This window comes from Chiloscyllium plagiosum, unplaced genomic scaffold (assembly GCF_037043375.1).
Source record: "Chiloscyllium plagiosum isolate Xiang-an unplaced genomic scaffold, Cpla_swu_hap1 HiC_scaffold_3, whole genome shotgun sequence".
NCBI classification, from domain to species: Eukaryota; Metazoa; Chordata; class Chondrichthyes; order Orectolobiformes; family Hemiscylliidae; genus Chiloscyllium; species Chiloscyllium plagiosum.
Genome location: NW_028270141.1, coordinates 55,252,250 through 55,270,406, shown reverse-complemented (window position 1 = coordinate 55,270,406; position 18,157 = coordinate 55,252,250). Strand labels below are relative to the sequence as shown.

Here is an 18,157-nt window from a genome sequence, read left to right as displayed (position 1 = left end):
AGTTGAATTTATTAATGAGGAACCCACAATGTTTTAATGATGGGAAGGGTTGTAATACATTTGCTAATTCTGAGCAGGCAGTTTGGTTGACCACTCTGTTAAAATTGGGGCTTGTTAACAGGTATCAAATACATTGGCCTGTTTTGGTTAATGAGCCCCTTGTTGTATCAAAATTGGAGTCCTGCGAATAAATAGTTGCAACTGGTTGGAATCTTCATTGACTACCTCTTTGCATGCAAGCATTGAAAACCCTTTACCGACTGAAGTGTGGAATTATTTCTGTGGGCATGACAGCCCCAAATGGTGGGCTCACTTTGTTACTGGGACAAATTACTGGTTAGTGTTCTTGGCCGATACAAAGATCAAGTTGATTGCTATGAGAGATTATCCCTTTGGAAAAGATGGTCATTAACCTCAAATTGTGATTTTCAGGGTCATCTTGCTATAATCTCCAATGTTTCTCTAATTCTGGCTTCCAGTGTATCTATAACTAAGTCACTCCACCTATGGCAGTCACATTTTTCACTGCCTATGCCTGCAAGGTCTGGAATTTTCTCCCTAAACCTCACAAGCTCTCTTGCCTCTTACAAGGCAAACCAATGTAAACCCAAACCTTTGACCAACTTTCACTCACATGTACTAAACTATACTCCCAGTAATTTTGCTCAATAACACTCCTGGGAGGTGCCCTGGGATGCCAAAGGCCAGTGGAAATTCAAATGATTACATTGTAAAAGTTTATCTGCCTGTACTTTGTTTTCTGCCTTGTTCTTATTATTATAAAATGGAAAGTTGAAACATTGTGTTAAGAAGAGTATCATACAGACCTTTTGTCCATCTAATCCAGGAATTCCAGGTGGCCCCCTTGGTCCTGGATCACCCTATGAGAAAATAATTGCAACGTTCATTCAAAAGACAAAGATGTACATTTAAGCTGTATTGGATGAATGTACAGGCTATGTACACAGTGGGAATATACTGCATCCATCTTGTCATTGATTGATATTCTCTTTTGAGAGGGAACAATCAGAGACTTTACCCTCATATCAGCCCTTGTATCAATCACGCCTTCCAAGTGCCAAGCTCACCTCCTACTATACCCATTCCTGCAAAAATGATCACTCCTACTCATTCATTTAACCCTTCACTTCCAGAATTCCAAATGTGCAGCCTTCAAAATTGACTTGCTCTATCACATCACTCTATCAGCATTATATGTGATGCCCTCAAGTCTAATAAATTGTCACACCCTGATTGTTCCCCCATTGCACTCCATATCTGTGTTTCAATGAATGCATCAATGAATGTGTACCACCAAATCTGACTTGACTGTGTAAAGCACTGTTGACTCTTTTCTTCATCTGCAAAATCTGCTCACTATTCCAGAATTATCCTGGAATGTAAATGTAACCCTGGTTTCTTTTCTCTCCTGGAAACCATCTTCTTCAAAGATCCTAGGGATTGCTTTTTTGCTAACATTGGGATCATGTGATCAACTACCTCTGCCACTTCCCTCCCATTCCACTAACCTACTGGGCCAACCACCCTTAAAAGGTACCTCACTTAACCCTGAGCTTACATCTTTGTCAGATTTCTCTCCAATCTCTCCTCATGACCTCCCTCATTTCATCTTGTCCATGAGACCTCTTATTCCCTGACTGTATTCTCAATAACAGTTAAGCATGTGAGTATACAACTTTGACATTATTCCCTTTACCACCTAGCTTTCCCTCCTATTGCCCATGTTGGTGACATTGGTAATAATTATTTTTCATTAGTTGTTAGCCCTTTCTCCTTTATATTTAATATAATTTTTTTTATTTTACTTTTTAAAAGCTTTAAGGGCATTGGGGCGAAGATGGGAATGTGCATTAAGACGCAAGATCCACCATGATCCTATTGAAAGGCAAAGCAGGCTCAAAGGGCTGAATGGACTACTCTTGCTCCAATTCTCTATCTTTCTAAGTTTTCTGCTCCTGCACTGCTACCTCGGTATGGCCCTGGATACTCATGAAATCGTCTATTTCTCATTCATATAAATGAAATCGCCAATATAATATCCATTTAAATGAAAAAATAATTAAGGAGAAAGCATTCACAATGGCAGGGAGTCAGTAAACAGATGTAATCAGGGCAGTGGAAACAGATTAAATTCCAAACAGGAAGAAAAGGCTTAATGCGAATGAGCAGACTTGGTTGTTTTTTTAAAATTAATCCATAGGATGTGGGTGTTGCTGGCTGGCAAGCCATCCAAAATTGCACTGAAGAACATGGTGATGCATTGACTTATAAACCTCTATTGTCCATTTGGATTAGATAGATCCACAATACCATCGGGGATGGAGTTCCAAGGTCTTGATCCAGTGACACTGAAGGAACAGTGATATATTTCAAATTAGGATGGTGAGTGGCTTGGAGGGAAAATTTCAGCTGGTGGGGTTCTCTGTAACAGTGGTCCTTGTCCAATCAGTTGAAAGAGGATATGGATTTGGTTTGTGCTATTTCTTTTGCATTCAAAGAGCTGGCAAAGCTACAAGAGACCAAGTAGACTCCAATGTTGTATGATTCTATGATGAACCGAGAGAAACCTTGCAAGTATGCTACCTGGAATCATGAAAATTCCCAGCAACTTTTGGCTAAAAGGAAGGCAAGTCAAAACTACTATAATAGTTTGATTTAGTGACAGACTTTCATGAGCTGTGGAGTCCTGGACAAGTATGTACCACATTTTATTAATTGTCTGGTTGTAGCCAATTCGTTGATTGATCTGCCAGAATGGACTTCCACTTACATACAAGTAAGCATTTGTATCATTTAGAAACTACCCATCTCAACAAGAATGAACCACACTTGTTAGCTTAATTCTAAATGTCCCTTTACCTGTCTGCCATCACGCCCATCAGCTCCGGGAATCCCAGGTAGACCTCGGTCACCTTTCATTCCAGGTAATCCTGAGAAGCCTCCATGGCTGCTGGTCAGGCAACTACTGCAAGCATTCTACACAGGGAACAAGGAAACAATGTAATGAAAAAATAAAGATAGAAGATAGAAGATTTTTCAGTAAGAGTATGCACTCTAAGAGGATTGTACATTCAAGGTACATATGATTCACAATCCTTTGAGAGAAGAAATTTCTCATTTCAGTCCTAAATGATCAACCACTATTGTGCCTCATGTTTTAGAATCCTCAACCAAAGGAATCAATTTCTCTTTGAATTGAGGTTGCCCCTCGTTTTGAACTCCAGAGAAGACAAACTCAATTTATTCAGCCTCTCGTCATAGAATATCCCAGGGATTAATCTAGTAAACCTTTGCTGCACTATCTCCAATATAATCATGCTCCTTAAATAAAGAAACCAAAACTGCACATAGTTTTCTGGGAATTGTCTCAATAATGCCTTGTACATTATAGCAAGATTTCTTTATTCCTGTGCTCCCATCCAATTGCAATAAGGATTAACCTGTTTTCTTAATTGCTTGCTGTATCTGCATACTGACTTTCTTGATTGTATTCGAGAACAGAGAGCGAGTGTTCGCGGCTCAGAATTGGTGTAGGAGGGAGGGCTTCAGATATGTGGATAATTGGGTTAACTTCTGGACATGTACAAGGAAGATGGGTTGCAAATGAACTGGAGGGATACCAATATCCTGGGTGGGAGGTTTGCTAGAACTCTTTTGGAGGGTTTAACCAAGTTGGCCAATGGGATTGAAACCGGAGCTACGGACCAGAGTATGGGTAGCTGGTGTACAAGCAGATACAGCGTGCTGAGGAAGGATAGGCAGTTGATAGGGCAAATTTTCAGTCAGTGTGATGGATTAAAATGTGTCTACTTTTACAGAAAAATTGTCAAGAATAAGGGTGATGAACTTGGAGCATGGATCAGTACTTGGAGCTACGATATTGTGGCCATTACAGGGACTTGGATATCACAGGGGTAGGAATGGTTGTTGGATGTTCTGAGTTTAGATGTTTCAAACGTGAGGGAGGTAAAAGAAGTGGGGGAGTGGTTTTGCTAATCAGGGATAGTATCACAGCTGTAGAAAGGGAGGTGGTTGAGGAGAGTTTGTCCCTTGAGTCATAGAGTCATAAAGATGTACAGCACAGAAACAGAAGTCAGAAACAAAAAAGGAGCAATCACTTTATTGGGAGTTTTCAATACACACCCCTATAACAACAGAGATACAAAGGAGCAGATTGGGAGGCAGATTTTGGAAAGGTGCAGAAGTAACAGCGTTGTTGTGATGGGTGACTTCAACTTCCCTAATATTGATGGGCACTTCCTTAGTGCAAATAGTTTGGATGGAGCAGAGTTTGTCAGGTGTGTCCAGAAAGGATTCCTGATTCAATATGTAGATAGGCTGACTAGAGGGTAGGCCATATTGGATTTAGTGCGTGGCAATGACCCAGTTCGGTGTCAGATCTCTCGGTGGGAGAGCATTTCAGTTACTACTGGTGTTGCGCAAAGATCTGTTTTGAGTCCACTGCTGTTTGTCATTTTTATAAACCAATTGGATGAGGGTGTAAAGGATGGGTTAGTAAATTTCCGGATGACTCTAAGGTTGGTAGAGTTGTTGATAGTGCAGAAGGATGTTGTAGGTTACAGAGGGACATAGATAAGCTGCAGAGCTGGTCTGAGAGGTGGTAAATGGAGTTTAATGTGGAAAGGTGTGAGGTGATTCACTTTGGAAGGAGCAATAGGAATAAAGAGTACTGGGCCAACGGTAAGATTATTGATAGTGTAGATGCGCAGAGGGATCTTGGTGTCCATGTACATAGACCCTGAAAGTTGCCACCCAGATTGATAGGGCTGTTAAGAAGGTATACGATGTGTTAGATTTTATTAGTTGAGGGATTGAGTTTCAGAACCATGAGACCATGCTACAGCTGTACAAAATTCTGGTGCAGCCACACCTGGAGTCTTGCATACAGTTCTGATTGCCACCTTATAGGAAGGATGTGGAAGGTTTCAGAGGAGATTTACTAGGATGTTACCTGGTATGGAGGGAATGTCTTATGAGGAAAGGCTGAGGGACTTGAGGCTGTTTACATTAGAGAGAAGGTTGAGAGGTGACTTAATTGAGACATATAATCAGAGGGTTAGATAGGGTGGACAGTGAGAGCCTTTTTCCTCGATGTTGATAGGTAGCATGAAGGGGCATAGCTTTAAATTGAGGGGTGATTGATATAGGACAGATACCAGAAGTAGTTCTTTACTCAGAGAGTAGTAGGGCATGAAACGCACCGCCTGAAACAATAGTAGACTCGCCAACGCTAAGGGCATTTAAATGGTCATTGGGCAGAGATATGGACAAAAATGGAATAGTGTAGGTTAGATGGGCTTCAGATTGGTTTCACAGCTCAGCGCAACATCGAGGGCTATACTGCATTGTAATGTTCTATGCTTTATGTTCTATAACTTCCTGATCTTTACTATACTCATGGAGAGGGATAGGAGTAGATGATATGGGAAAGTATTTATGAGGAGGGGAAATTAAATTGCTATTAGGCAGGAACGGTGGAGCATAAATTGGGAGCAGATATTCTCAGAGAATTGAATAACTGAAAACTGAGATTATTTAGAGAGCACTTGTTGTGAGTGCTGCGTTGGTTTGTCCCACTGAGGCAAGAAAGGGATGGTAGGATGAAGGAACCTTGGATGGCAAGAGATGTGGAACATTCAGTCAAGAGGAAGATGGTAGATTACTTAAAGTTGAGGAAGCAAGGAGCAAGCAGGACTCTAAAGAGTTATAAAGTAGCTAGGAAGGAACCGCAGAATGGACTTAGGAGAGCTAGAAGGGGGCATGAAAAGATCTTGGTGGGTAGGATTAAGGAAAAACCTAAGGCATTCTACACTTCTGTGAGAAACAAGAAAATGTCCAGAATGAAGGTAGGGATGATCAGGGATAGTGGAGGGAACTTGTGCCTGAAGTCGGAGGAGGTAGGGGAGGTCCTTAATGAATACTTTGTTTCAGTATTCACTAGTGACAGGGATGTTGTCGTTTGTGAGGACAGAGTGAAACAGGCTGTATGCTTGAGCAGGTTGATGTTAAGAAGGAAGACGTACTGGAAATTTTGAAAAGCGTGAGGATAGCTAAGGTCCCTGGGCCAGATAGGATATACCCAAGGTTACTATGGGAAGCGAGGTAAGAGATTGCTGCACCTTTGGCAATGATTTTTGCATCCTCACTGTCTACTGGAGTAGTACCAGATGATTGGATGGTGGCAAATGGTATTCCCTTGTTAAAAAAAGGGAATAGGGATAACTCTGGGAAATACAAACCAGTCAGTCTTATGTTGGTGGTGGACAAATTATTGGAGAGGATTATGAAAGATAGTATTTATAGTTATTTGGAAATGCATAGCTTGATTAGAGACAGTCAGCATAGCTTTGCGAGGGGCAGCTCAGCCTCACAAACCTTATTCAATTCTTTGAGGATGTGACAAAACACATGGATGAAGGTAGAGCAGTGGATATGGTGTGTATGGATTTTAACAAGGCATTTGATAAGATTCCCCATGGGAGGCTCATTCAGAAAGTAAGGAGGCATGGGATACAGGGAAATTTGGCTGTCTGGATATAGAATTGGCTGGCCCATAGAAGACCAAGGTTGGTAGTAGATGGAAAGTATTCAGCCTGGAGCTTGGTGACCAGTGGTGTTCCGCAGGGATCTGGTCTGGGATCTTTGCTCTTTGTAATTTTTATAAATGACTTGGATGAGGAAGTGAAAGGGTGGATTAGTGAGTTTCCCAACATCATGATGGTGGGTGGAGTTGTGGATCGTGTGGAGGACTGTTGAAAGTTGTAACCAGACATTGACAAGATGCAGATCTGGGCTGAGAACTGGAGTTCAACATGGAAAAGTATGAAGTGATGCATTTTGAAAGGTTGAATTTGAATGCAGATTACAGGGTTAAAGTCAGGATTCTTGCCAGTGTGGAGGAACAGAGGGATCTTGGATCCATGTCTATCCAGCCCTCAAAGCTGTCATCCAAGTTGTTAGGGTTTTTAAGAGATGGATATGTATTGGAGAATTGAGTTTAAGAGCCACGAGGTAATGTTGGAGCTCTGTAGAGCCCTGGTTTGACCACACTTGGAATATTTTGTTCAGTTCTGGTTGCCTCATTATAGGAAAGATGTGGAAGCTTTAGGGAGGGTGCTGAGGAGATTTACCAGGATGCTGCCTGAACTGGAGCATGTCTTATGAAGAAAGTTTGAGGGCACTAGAGCTTCTCTCATTGGAACAAAGAAGGATGGGAGGTGACTTGATAAAGGTGTACAAGATGATGAGTGGATAGCCAGAGACTTCTTCCCAGGGTTGAAGTGGCTATCATAAGGGGGCATAATTTTAAGGTGATTGGAGGAAGGTTTAGGGGAGATGTTAGAGGCACATTCTTTATACAGAGAGTGGTGGGTGTGTGGAATGCACTGCCAACAGTGGTAGTAGAGTGAGATACAGTAGGGATTTTTAAGCGACTTTTGGTTAGGCACATGGATGACGGTAAAATGTGGAGTATATACGTTAGTTTGATCTTAGAGTAGGATAAAAGATCCACACAATATCATGGGCCAAAGAGCCTGTATTGTGCTGTACTTTTCTATGTTCTATGGTCAAGTATTAGAATACCCAAATGCCTTTGAACATCAACATTTACTAGAAACACACATTTTAAGAAACATTCTGCTTTTCTGTTATTATGGACCACAATGAATAATTTTTCTGCTTCCCCATGTAATACTCCATATATCATCTTGTTGTCTATTCATTGGACCTATCCATATTTCTTTTCAATCTTTCTGGGTTCCTCATAGTTTACATTCTGCCCTGCTTCTTTTATCATGAGCAAAATTAGGCGCATTAATTGATGTCACTGCATCCAAATTGCAATGATGATTGTAAAAAACATTGACTTTTGGGACCCTTTACAAATCATAGCCAGCTAACTTGAAAATGCCTATGAACCAATCGTCTATCCATGCTAATATATCTTATCCTCAACTCCATGAGCTCTTATCTATTAAGCATTTATGTGGCATCTTTATTGAATATTGTCTGGAAAACCAGGTGATATACATCTACTTAATAGTAGAAGATTGAAGACTCGCCTTTCTGTGTCTTTGCCCAGTATTTTAGATCACTGCAGACATATTGCTTACTTACCTTTAGCAAGGCACCTATGTCTCCCATAAGAGGCAGTGCAGACTGAAATAAAACAGAAACACTTGGAAAAGTGAGAAAAACCATCAGGAGGACAGAAGCCCCAGTGATATGCCAATCCTCCAAATACTATTGTGGACATCTCAGCATACACTCAATAAAATAATACTACACTGTATTTCTGTACACAAAGAATGAAACAGATTTACAATATTATGTTCTCCACATGCAACTTAATAGCAAATATTACGAATTGTGGCCTGATGATCACACTTATCCTATGGGCCATTGAGCAGTTGTTGTGAATGTCCAATGTCTTAGAACAAGGAATAATACAGCACAAAACAGACCCTTTGGCCCTCCAAGCCTGTGCTGACATATTTTGACCATCCATACTAAAACTGTCTTTACTTACAGGATCTGTATCCCTCCATTCCCTTCCTGTTCATTTTTTCATCAAGGTGTTTCTTGAACACTGTTACTGTGTCTACTTCCATCACCTCTTCTGATAACGTGTTCCAGGCACTCACTATCCTTTGTGTCAAAAATATGCCTTGCACAGTTCTTTTAAATTTTCCTCCCTGCACTTTGAACCTGTATCCTCTTTAAATTGATCCCTCCAACCTGGGAAAAAGCCTTATACTTTCCACTCTCTCCATGCCATCTTATAAACTTGTATCAGATCGCCCTCAATCTCCTGAGTTCCAGTGCAAACAAACCCATTCTATCCAACCTTTCTTCATAGCTAAAATCCCCCATACCTTGCAACATCCTGGTAAATCTTATCTGTACCCTCTCCAAAGCATCTTCTGGTAGTGTGGTGACCAGAACTGTATATAACATTACAAGTGTAGTTTAACTAAAATCCTATAAAGCTGCAGTATAACTTGCCTATCCTTACACTCAATGCCCCTTCTAATGAAGGCAAGCATACCATAGACCTTTTTTGCTACCTTATTTACCTTTGCTACCACCTTCAGTAAACTATGGACCTGTACATCTAGATCCCTCTGCATTTGAATACTCCTAAGGGTTCTGCCATTCACTGTTGTGACGATGCTGTTTTTTTTCAAGAGCGGTCCCTAAAGTCAGAGATGCTGAAATGTCTGGGCAAGAGCTTGTTTAACAATGTCAGGTGACTGGTCAGATCTGCCAGTTCAGGCATTTTCTAGTTTCTTTTAATTGCAACAGTAAGAAGCAGCTGCGTGGAGAAAGGTTCCAAGCTTCAGCAGATGGTTCCTGACTGTCTTTCCCTCGAAATTTCTTTGCAAGTTGTTTTCTCCTACCCGTTAGAACCTGAGTTTAAATTTATGTTTTGCCAAGGAGTGTATTTATGGGATGTTGTGGGAATTGGAACAGCTGCTTGGTTAAGTTGCTATATGAAGTCGGTTAAGTTTGCAAATAGTTAAGTTTATTCTAAATTCTGTTTTCTTTTGTTCTTGTTTTAACTATGGTGTTTAAATAAATTCTGTTTGCTTAAAGCCAAATGGTTTGACCAGCTGTGTCACTCCTGGAATATCCACTTCACATCTCCCTTTGAAATAAGAAAAAAGTTAGCGTCTGGGCTAAAATATTTTTAAAACATTCTTAAAATGTTTTGATGGGGTCTGACCTGGTCCATTATACTGTACTTGACCACCTGTATTTGACTTTCCAAAATGTATCATCTCACATTTTTCTGGATTTAATTCCATTTGTCATTTTCTGCCCATGCTTCCAACTGATCTATATCCTGCTGTATCTTGTGACAACCTCCTCACTATTCTCAACTCCACCAATCTTTGTATCATCTGCACACTTACTAATTAGACAAGCTATGTTTTCCTCCAATCATTTCTGTAGACCATGAAAAGTAAGGGTCCTAGCACTGATCCCTGTGGAACACCACCAGTCACAACCCTCCATTCCAAAAAGCATCCTTCTACTGCTACCCTATGTCTCCTAAGACTAAGCCTGTTCTGCATCAATTTTGTCAGCTTACCCTGATACCATGTGACTTCATCTTTTGTCTACCTTGTCAAAGGCTTTACTAAGGTTCATGTTAACAACATCAACCACTTTTCCCTCAACAATCATTTTTATCACCTCCTCAAGAAACTCGATCAATATAAGGCATGACCTCCCTTGCACAAAACCATGCTGTCTATCACTTAAGTCCATTTACTTCTCAACGTATATTTTGTCCTTGAGAATCTTTACCAATAATTTCTCTACCGCTGATGTGAGGTTGCAGACCTGAAAGTTCCTGGATTATCTCTGCTACCCTTCTTAAACAATGAGACAACATTGGCTATTCTCCAGTCCTCTGGGACCTCACCTGTAGTCAAAGAGGATACAAAAATGTTTGTCAATGCTCCAGCAATTTGTTCTCTTGCCTCCCTCAATATTCTGGGACAGATCGTATCAAGACCCAGGGACTTATCTACCTTAATACTTTTTAAGACGGACAACACCTCTTCCTTTTTAATAGCAACTTGGCTAAGACGTTCGACACTCCCTTCCCTGAGACCATCAGACACAAATTCCTTCTCTTTGGTGAATCCTGACACAAAGTGTTCATTTAGGACCTCACCTACCTCTTCTGGCTCCACAAAAAGATTCTCTCTTTTGTCCTTGAGTGGGCCAATCCTTTCCTTGGCTACCTCTTGCTTTTTATATATGTATAAGAAGTCTTGGGATTCTCCTTAACTCTGTTCGCTAATGACTTTTCATGATCTTCCAATTCCTTGTTTAAGTTCTTTCCTCCTTTCTTTATATACTTCAAGGGCTTCATTGGTTCTCATCCTCCTAGACCTTATGTATGCTTTTTGACCAAGGTCATAACACCCCTCATCATCCAAAGTTTACGTACCTTGCCATACCTATCCTTCATTCTGGCAGGAATGTGCTGCTCTTGAACTCTTATCAACTGCTGTTTGAAATACTACCACATATCTGATGTAGATTACACTCAAACTGCTGCCTCCAATCAAAATTCTCCAGTTCCTGCCTAATGTTGTAGTTTGCCTTCCCCCAGTTTAACATCTTCACTTGAGGATGGCTGTTTTCCTTATCCATCCATCCTTAAAATTTACCATATTATGGTCACTACACACAAAATGCTCCCCGCACTGAAATTTCACTCACTTGGCTGGGTTCATTTCCCAAAACCAGGTCCAGTACAATCTCTTCCCTGGTTGGATCGTTTACAGACTGTGTCAAGAAATCCTCCTGAATGGTCCTTACAAATTTTGCCCCATCCAAGCCACTAGCATAAATTGAGACCCAGGACAATAACCCTGCTGTTTTTATATCTTTCCAAAATCTGCATACATATTCTCTCCACTATCTCTTGCTCGCTGTTGGGAAGCCTATAGTATACCCCCAACATTGGGATTTCACCTTTCCTATTCCTGAGTTCTACCTTTCTGCCTCGCTGCACGAATCCTCTGATGTATCCTTCCTCAGTATAGCTGTGAGATACTACTTTACTAGTAACGCAACTCCCCCACCCCATTTACATCCCTTTCTATCATACCTGAAACATCTAAATCCTGGAGCATTTAGCTGCCAGTCCTGTCCCTCTTTTAGCCAAGTCACCCTATTCACAATAATATCATAGTTCCAAGTACTAACCAAGCTCTAAGTTCATCTCCCTTGCCTATTATACTTCTTTCATTGAAACACATGCGTTTCGGACCACCTCCCCTGCTCTTTTCAGCAGTGTTTTGCTGCCTGTTCTTATTCTTAGTCACGTTTGCCTTGATTCCTATCTCTCCCACAAGTTCTGCATTTACTGCCCTACTCCTCTGGTTCCCATCCCCTTGCCATACTGGTTTAAAACCACCCAACCACTCTAGCAAGTACCCCTCAACCACCCTGCCAAAGGACATCAGTCCCAGTCCTGCCCAGGCTTACCCCCTCTAGTTTGTACAGGTCCTACCTCCCCTAGAACCGGTTCTGATGTCCCATGAATCTGAAACCCTCCCCATCATACCATCTTTTCAGCCACATTTTCCTCCTATATATCCTACTGTTTCTACTCTGACTAGCTTGTGGTACTGGTAGTATCTACCTTTGAGTTCCTACATTTCAACTTTCTTCCTAGTTCTCTACGTTCTGCTTTTAGGACCTCATCACTTTTTTTTAAACTTATGTTGTTCATGCCAAATTGTAGCATGACCACTGGCTGTTCGCCCTCCCCCCCAGAATGTCCTGCAACCACTCCAAGACATCCATCACCCAAGCACTAGGGAGGTAATACACCATCCTGAACTCTTGTTTGCAGCCACAAAAACGCCTATCAATTCCCCTTACAATTGAATCCCCCGTAACTATAGCATTTCTATGGCTATTTCTCCCTTCCTCTGCAGCAGAGCCAACCATGGCACCATGAATTTAGCTGCTGCTATTATCCTCTGAGAGTCCATTCCTCTCAACAGTATCCAAAACTGTATATCCGCTTTGCTGGGAATAGCCACAGGAAATTCCTGCACTGCCTGCTTAGCCTTTTCTGCTCTACCGGTTGGTCATCCATTCCCTTCCTGCCTGTGGATTCTGAGTCTATGGTATGACTACCTTTCTGTATGTTTTATCCATAATACTCTCCACCTCGTGAATGCTCCACGGTATCCCCAGATGCCGCTCCAACTCCAAAATTCAGGCTTCTACGAGTTGCGGTTTGTGATACTTCTTGCACACATGCAGGACCCGGGTACTGGAAATGTGCCCAGCTTCCCACATCGAGCAAGCATGCTGGGTGCCAGTTTTCACTAAAATAGTAATTAAGATGTAATTTGCCTATCATGAACCAAATCTATACAGCAAAAAAAAAGCTTACATGAAATGATATTGTTACCTCTGCTTTATAAACAACCTGAAAGCATTAAATTATCCAGTGTCTTTCATGCCATTATGACAATAGTTGCTATACTTGTCGAGTCTGCAACAATGGCTATGCTATATGCAAGCTAATCATTATATTAATCACTATAAAATGCCAATGTTAAAGTGGCCAAAACACATGATGGGAAATTCAAAAGCAATCTGATGCACACCAGTCTGACAACACAAAGTGACCATGAAACCTAACAACTTGTTTAGAAAATCCATATTGTTACTAATATTATTTGAGCAAAAGACTCTGCGATTGTCTCTCTATGCTGCTTGACAATTGATTGCAATTTTCACTTCGTGCTTGACCTGAATGCCTTCAAGGTAGCTAAGAACAGGAAACTGGGAAATGATTTCTTTTCCAATCCTGATGGCAGCTTGATTGAAAGTTCAACAGTTTCTACTGTAAATGTCAACAGCACCTTTTAGACTATAAGACCATAAGGTATAGGAGCAGAATTAGGCCATTCAGTGCATTGTGCCTGCTTTGCTATTTGATCATGGCTGATATGTTTCTCAACCCTATTCTCTTGCCTTTTCTCCATAACCTTTGATCTGCTTCCTAATCAAAAACCTATTGATCTCTTCTTTAAATACACTCAATGACTTTGCCTCTATAGCCTTCTGTGGCAATTCAGTTCCACAGATTCACTATCCTCTGGCTGAATTTTTCTTCATCTTAATTCTAAAGAGTTGCCCTTGACTCTGAGGACTGCGCCCTCGGGCCCTAGCCTTTCCTACTAATGGAAACATCTTCTCCATATTCACTCTATCCAAGTTTCTCAGTACTCTCTATGTTTCAATGAAACCCTTTCTCATCTTTCTAAACTCCATTAAGTGCAGACCCAGAGTTCTCGACTGTTCCTCATATGAAAAGCTCTTCATATCTGGGATTATTCTTGTCAACCTCCTTTGCCCCCCTTCAATGCCAGCATATCCTTCCTTAAATATGGGACTCCAACTGCTCACAATATTCCAAGTATGGTCTGACCAGAGCCTTATACAGCCTCAGCAGTACATCTTTGCTCTTGTACTTAGCTATCTTGAAATGGGTACTGCCTTTTTAACTGCTAATTGAACCTGAATTTTAACCGTAAGAGAATCCTGAACTAGGACTCGTAAAATGCTTTGTGCTTCAGATTTCTGAAACATTTTTCTCATTTAGAAAAAAGTTCACATTTCCATTCTTCCTACGAAAGTGTATAACCTCACACTTTCTCACCTTATATTCCATTTGCCAATTCTTTGCCCATTCTTCTAACTTCTTCAAGTCTTTCTGTGATGATGCTGTCACTTTAAAAAGGTTATTTTTTTCCTGGGTTTTTTGAAGAGAGGTTGTAAAGGCAGAGGTGTTGAAGTGGCTATGGGAGCTGGCCTAAACCAATAACTTAAAAGGCCTGTAGAATTTATTTTTAAAAACAGTTTAAAGTGGAAGGGGAGTGGCCAGTTCTTCCAGCTCAGGCTTCCTAGTCTTTTGTTTTAGCTGGAGAAGGGAGAAGCTGTTTGGGTCCCAAAAGAGTTGGAGCTTCAGTAGATGATTCTGAATTTTCTCTAAGATCTCTCTTGATGTTGAACGGCATCTAAGAATCTGTGTTTGAATTTATCTTTTTGCCAAAGGGTGTGTTGATGGAATGTTGCTATAATTGAACAGTTAATTGGTAATAGGTACTGTATCTATCAGTCAGCTAAGTTTTCCAAAAGTTAAGGTAAACTAAATTCCTCTTTCTTTTGTTTGTATTTTAACTATACTGTTTAAATGCATTGTGTTTTGCTTAACGTTGAGTGATTTGACCAGTTACATCACATCCGGAACACCCACTTCACATTTACCTTTGAAATAAGAAAAAAAGTAGGATGTACGCTACCATCTTAAAATATTTTGAAGGGGTCTGGTCTGGTCCATAAGCTTCCCACTTCCTCAACACTACTTGTCCCTCTATCTATCTTTGCATCATTTGTAAGCTTAGCAAACATGGTCTCAGTTCTTACACCCAGATCATTAATATATAACATGAATAGTCCCAGTACTGATCCCTGCAGATCTCCATTAGTCACCAAATGCCATCTTGAAAAAATCCCTTTATCCCCACTCTCAAACTTCTGCTAGTCAACCAATCCTGTATCCATCCCAGTACATTTTCCCTAATACCACGGACTTATTGTATTTAACAGCTCCATGAGTGGCTCCTTGTTAAAGGCCTTCTGGAAATCCAAATAGATCATGTCCACTTGGTCTCCTTTGTCTAACATGCTCATTACTTCCTCCAAGCATTTAGATCACAAAGTCTGTTTTGAACAGCAACGAGAATTAGTCACACCAATAATTTGGCTGATAAATTTCCATCATCTATTTGAAAATTTAACACATTAGAAATTCTAATGTTTAGAATATGGATACTTAACTCCAAGGTGAAACTCCCTCAGTGCTGGTTTTTATATTGACTAACCAATATGAGAACACTGAAATCAATTTAGCCAGCCTACACCATTGCAGAATCATTTTACAGCCTCTCATTTCAATATGATTTCAATACATTATCTGTATTTATTATAAGGAACATGTAAGAGGTGCTAAATCAAGTGCAGCCTTCGACATACCGTGAATATTGGTCTGGGATCAAGAAGGATATCAAACTGAAATAGTCCTACCCACTCTGCTACATGTACCTCTATGAGTAACAAATGTGTTGGGTTGCTGATGTGGCCAGAATGGCTGACACTTGCTTACCAAAGTGAAGCCTGGGTGGAGAACTTGGTTCCGTGGTATTCTGGTGTTGGCTGAGGAAAATGCTACAAGTATACACAGAGAGCTTATTTTAGGAGTTTTGATATTGATTGTAAGTTGGGAGATCTGCACCCAAAATCTCTGTGCCTGACATCAGCAAATCAAAAAAAATGGTTTGAAAACAAGCATATATCAAAGGCAGGGAGAAAATACTAGGGAAAGGAATCCTAATTCAGCAATAGTCCAAAACTCAAATGCATGTTGTATCCTGTCCTAATGGTAACAGAACCTAATGGACACAGGTGAGTCTCAGTAGGCACTTATATGCCCACAAGAAACCCATGAAAAACACAGATGGAGAACATGGTCATTTTCACCTGAAGGACAAATGAAAATAAATGATATGCTCTCCTGTCTTTATGACAAAAGCTGTACAATGGCTTCTCGAGTGTAATAAAAAAAAGCTTTTACTTACTGGCTCCCCAGGTGGTCCTGGTTGGCCTGGCATTCCATTGCTCCCAGGAATACCCTGCAATAAAACCAAGGATGAAATCAGAGAACTCAGAACCTTGCCACCATTTACCACAGTGCAGAGACTGATGGGTATATTGTACTTACATTAACACCTGGCCGTCCTAAAGCTCCTGGCAAACCTCGTGGACCCTGAATTGAGAGAATAAAAAAACTGTTCAACATTCTAAAACCTGTTTATTGCTCTCCTTACTAAACAGTCATTTCAGAGAGCAATTAAGAGTCAACCAAGTTGCAGGGCCAAACCAAGATGGCAGATTCCCTCTTCTGAAGGCTACTAGTGATGGGTTTCTTGACAATCTGACTTTTTTCAAGCTCACTATTAATGAGACTATTATTTTATTCCAGATTTACTAACTGAATTTAAATGTCCCCAGATGCTGTGACGGGAATTGAACTCAGTACTCCAGTGTATTAGTCCAGGCCTCTGGATTACTCATCCAATAATATTAGCACTATGTTACTTCTCCCCTCACAATCTCAGAGACATCAAAGATTTTTTGAAAACTTTGTGAAAGTTAAAGGGGAATCTCATCAGACTGATCAAATCTCAAAACATTTGTTCAAACCAGATCAAGAATGTTGGACTGCAGGCCATAAGTTTAGATATGTGTGTTAGGGAAAGGAACTTCCTTCTGAAAAGCTGCCAAGTGTTTTGAATAATCTGCTCAGAAAAATAACTAAACAAAAACAGAGCAGGCCACAGTTACATAACATGATAGAAAAGGTGGAACACAGATAGGTTTCAGGAGACAAAAATGACCTTCCCTAATGTCCAACATTCACTGTATCTGAACTGATGAGATTCAAGGCAACAACTTTTGTATTGTATTTGTTTAATCTTCATTGTTATTGAAAAAATTCTTACCCTTATGCCTGGCTCTCCAGAAGGACCTCGTGGACCCTATGAAAAGATGAAGAAAATAGCCGTTTAAACTTGTCCCAATTTAAATTCATCTCTTTCAATCAATTTACAATATTTCCTAACATGTATTTCTAGACTTGCAGTTCTCACAAGGGTGTTGTTCCCACAATGATAGGAAGGAGATTCCAGATTGTGATGCTGACAATAGCAATTGAGCAATCATCTATGTACTTGTTGGGATGGTGACAGACTTTGCAGAAAACCTGGAGACAATGGTGTTTCCAATGCTATTGGAATTCTTCTAATTCTTTTCTCAATGGTAGAGATATTAGGGGGCTAGAGGTAGTGTCAAGCTAATGGTGCTAAAGAAAATAAAGTGTCAGAGGTCCTACTAGAATTTTGTATACTTACTGGGGGCCCGAGGCGGCCAACTCCAGGTGGTCCTTTCTCACCTTTTGGACCTTGAAGACCTGGGAATCCACGCTCCCCCTAATAAAACAAACGCTAGTGTTATCAAGATAAACATTGGAAGCATTATTCTTAGTATCTACACAGCTGTGGAGTAAAATGGAACTGTTATCAAGATTTGGTCATTGGCACCTTTGATTTATTCATGGGCATTTCTTCTTAAATTTCACATGAAAGCAATACACCCACAGAGGATTAAGTGATTGCCGTGTCAAATCTTTCAGTACGCATGAATCTTAATCAAAGTAGTTCAGACACGTAATGACCAATGATAAAGTACATTTCTAAATGGAGGTAATGATGTTAGGTCCCTTTGAAAACACCAAACTTGCCTTTTACCCATGCTCATAGGTAGGGAACATGATTAGAACTGCCTTCACTGCCTGGGATAGGTTAGAATGCAACATTCCTGCTAGGGTGGTTTGTATCACTGCCTTAGTCACCACTCCTCAGTGACTGGATGACATGATAAACTGACATCCCAAGACCTGGGCACTGGCAGTTTGGGACTCTGTAGTAAGGAGTGTCAGGAAGCATTG

The 18,157-nt window shown here is 40.6% G+C and overlaps 1 protein-coding gene across 3 annotated transcripts in view; it reads right to left on the bottom strand.

Annotated features, from left to right (window-relative positions):
* col19a1 (collagen, type XIX, alpha 1) overlaps nt 1-18,157 on the bottom strand; it is a 422,382-nt gene that overhangs the window by 82,833 nt on the left and 321,392 nt on the right. For all 3 annotated transcript variants that reach the window (XM_087979446.1, XM_087979452.1, XM_087979458.1), the window contains 7 exons: nt 17,562-17,639; nt 17,154-17,189; nt 16,373-16,417; nt 16,230-16,283; nt 8,161-8,202; nt 2,881-2,997; nt 828-881 (listed from right to left, as the gene is read on the bottom strand). In XM_087979446.1, the coding sequence (XP_087835572.1) occupies nt 828-881; nt 2,881-2,997; nt 8,161-8,202; nt 16,230-16,283; nt 16,373-16,417; nt 17,154-17,189; nt 17,562-17,639 (426 nt within the window). The remainder of the gene's footprint in view (nt 1-827; nt 882-2,880; nt 2,998-8,160; nt 8,203-16,229; nt 16,284-16,372; nt 16,418-17,153; nt 17,190-17,561; nt 17,640-18,157) is intronic.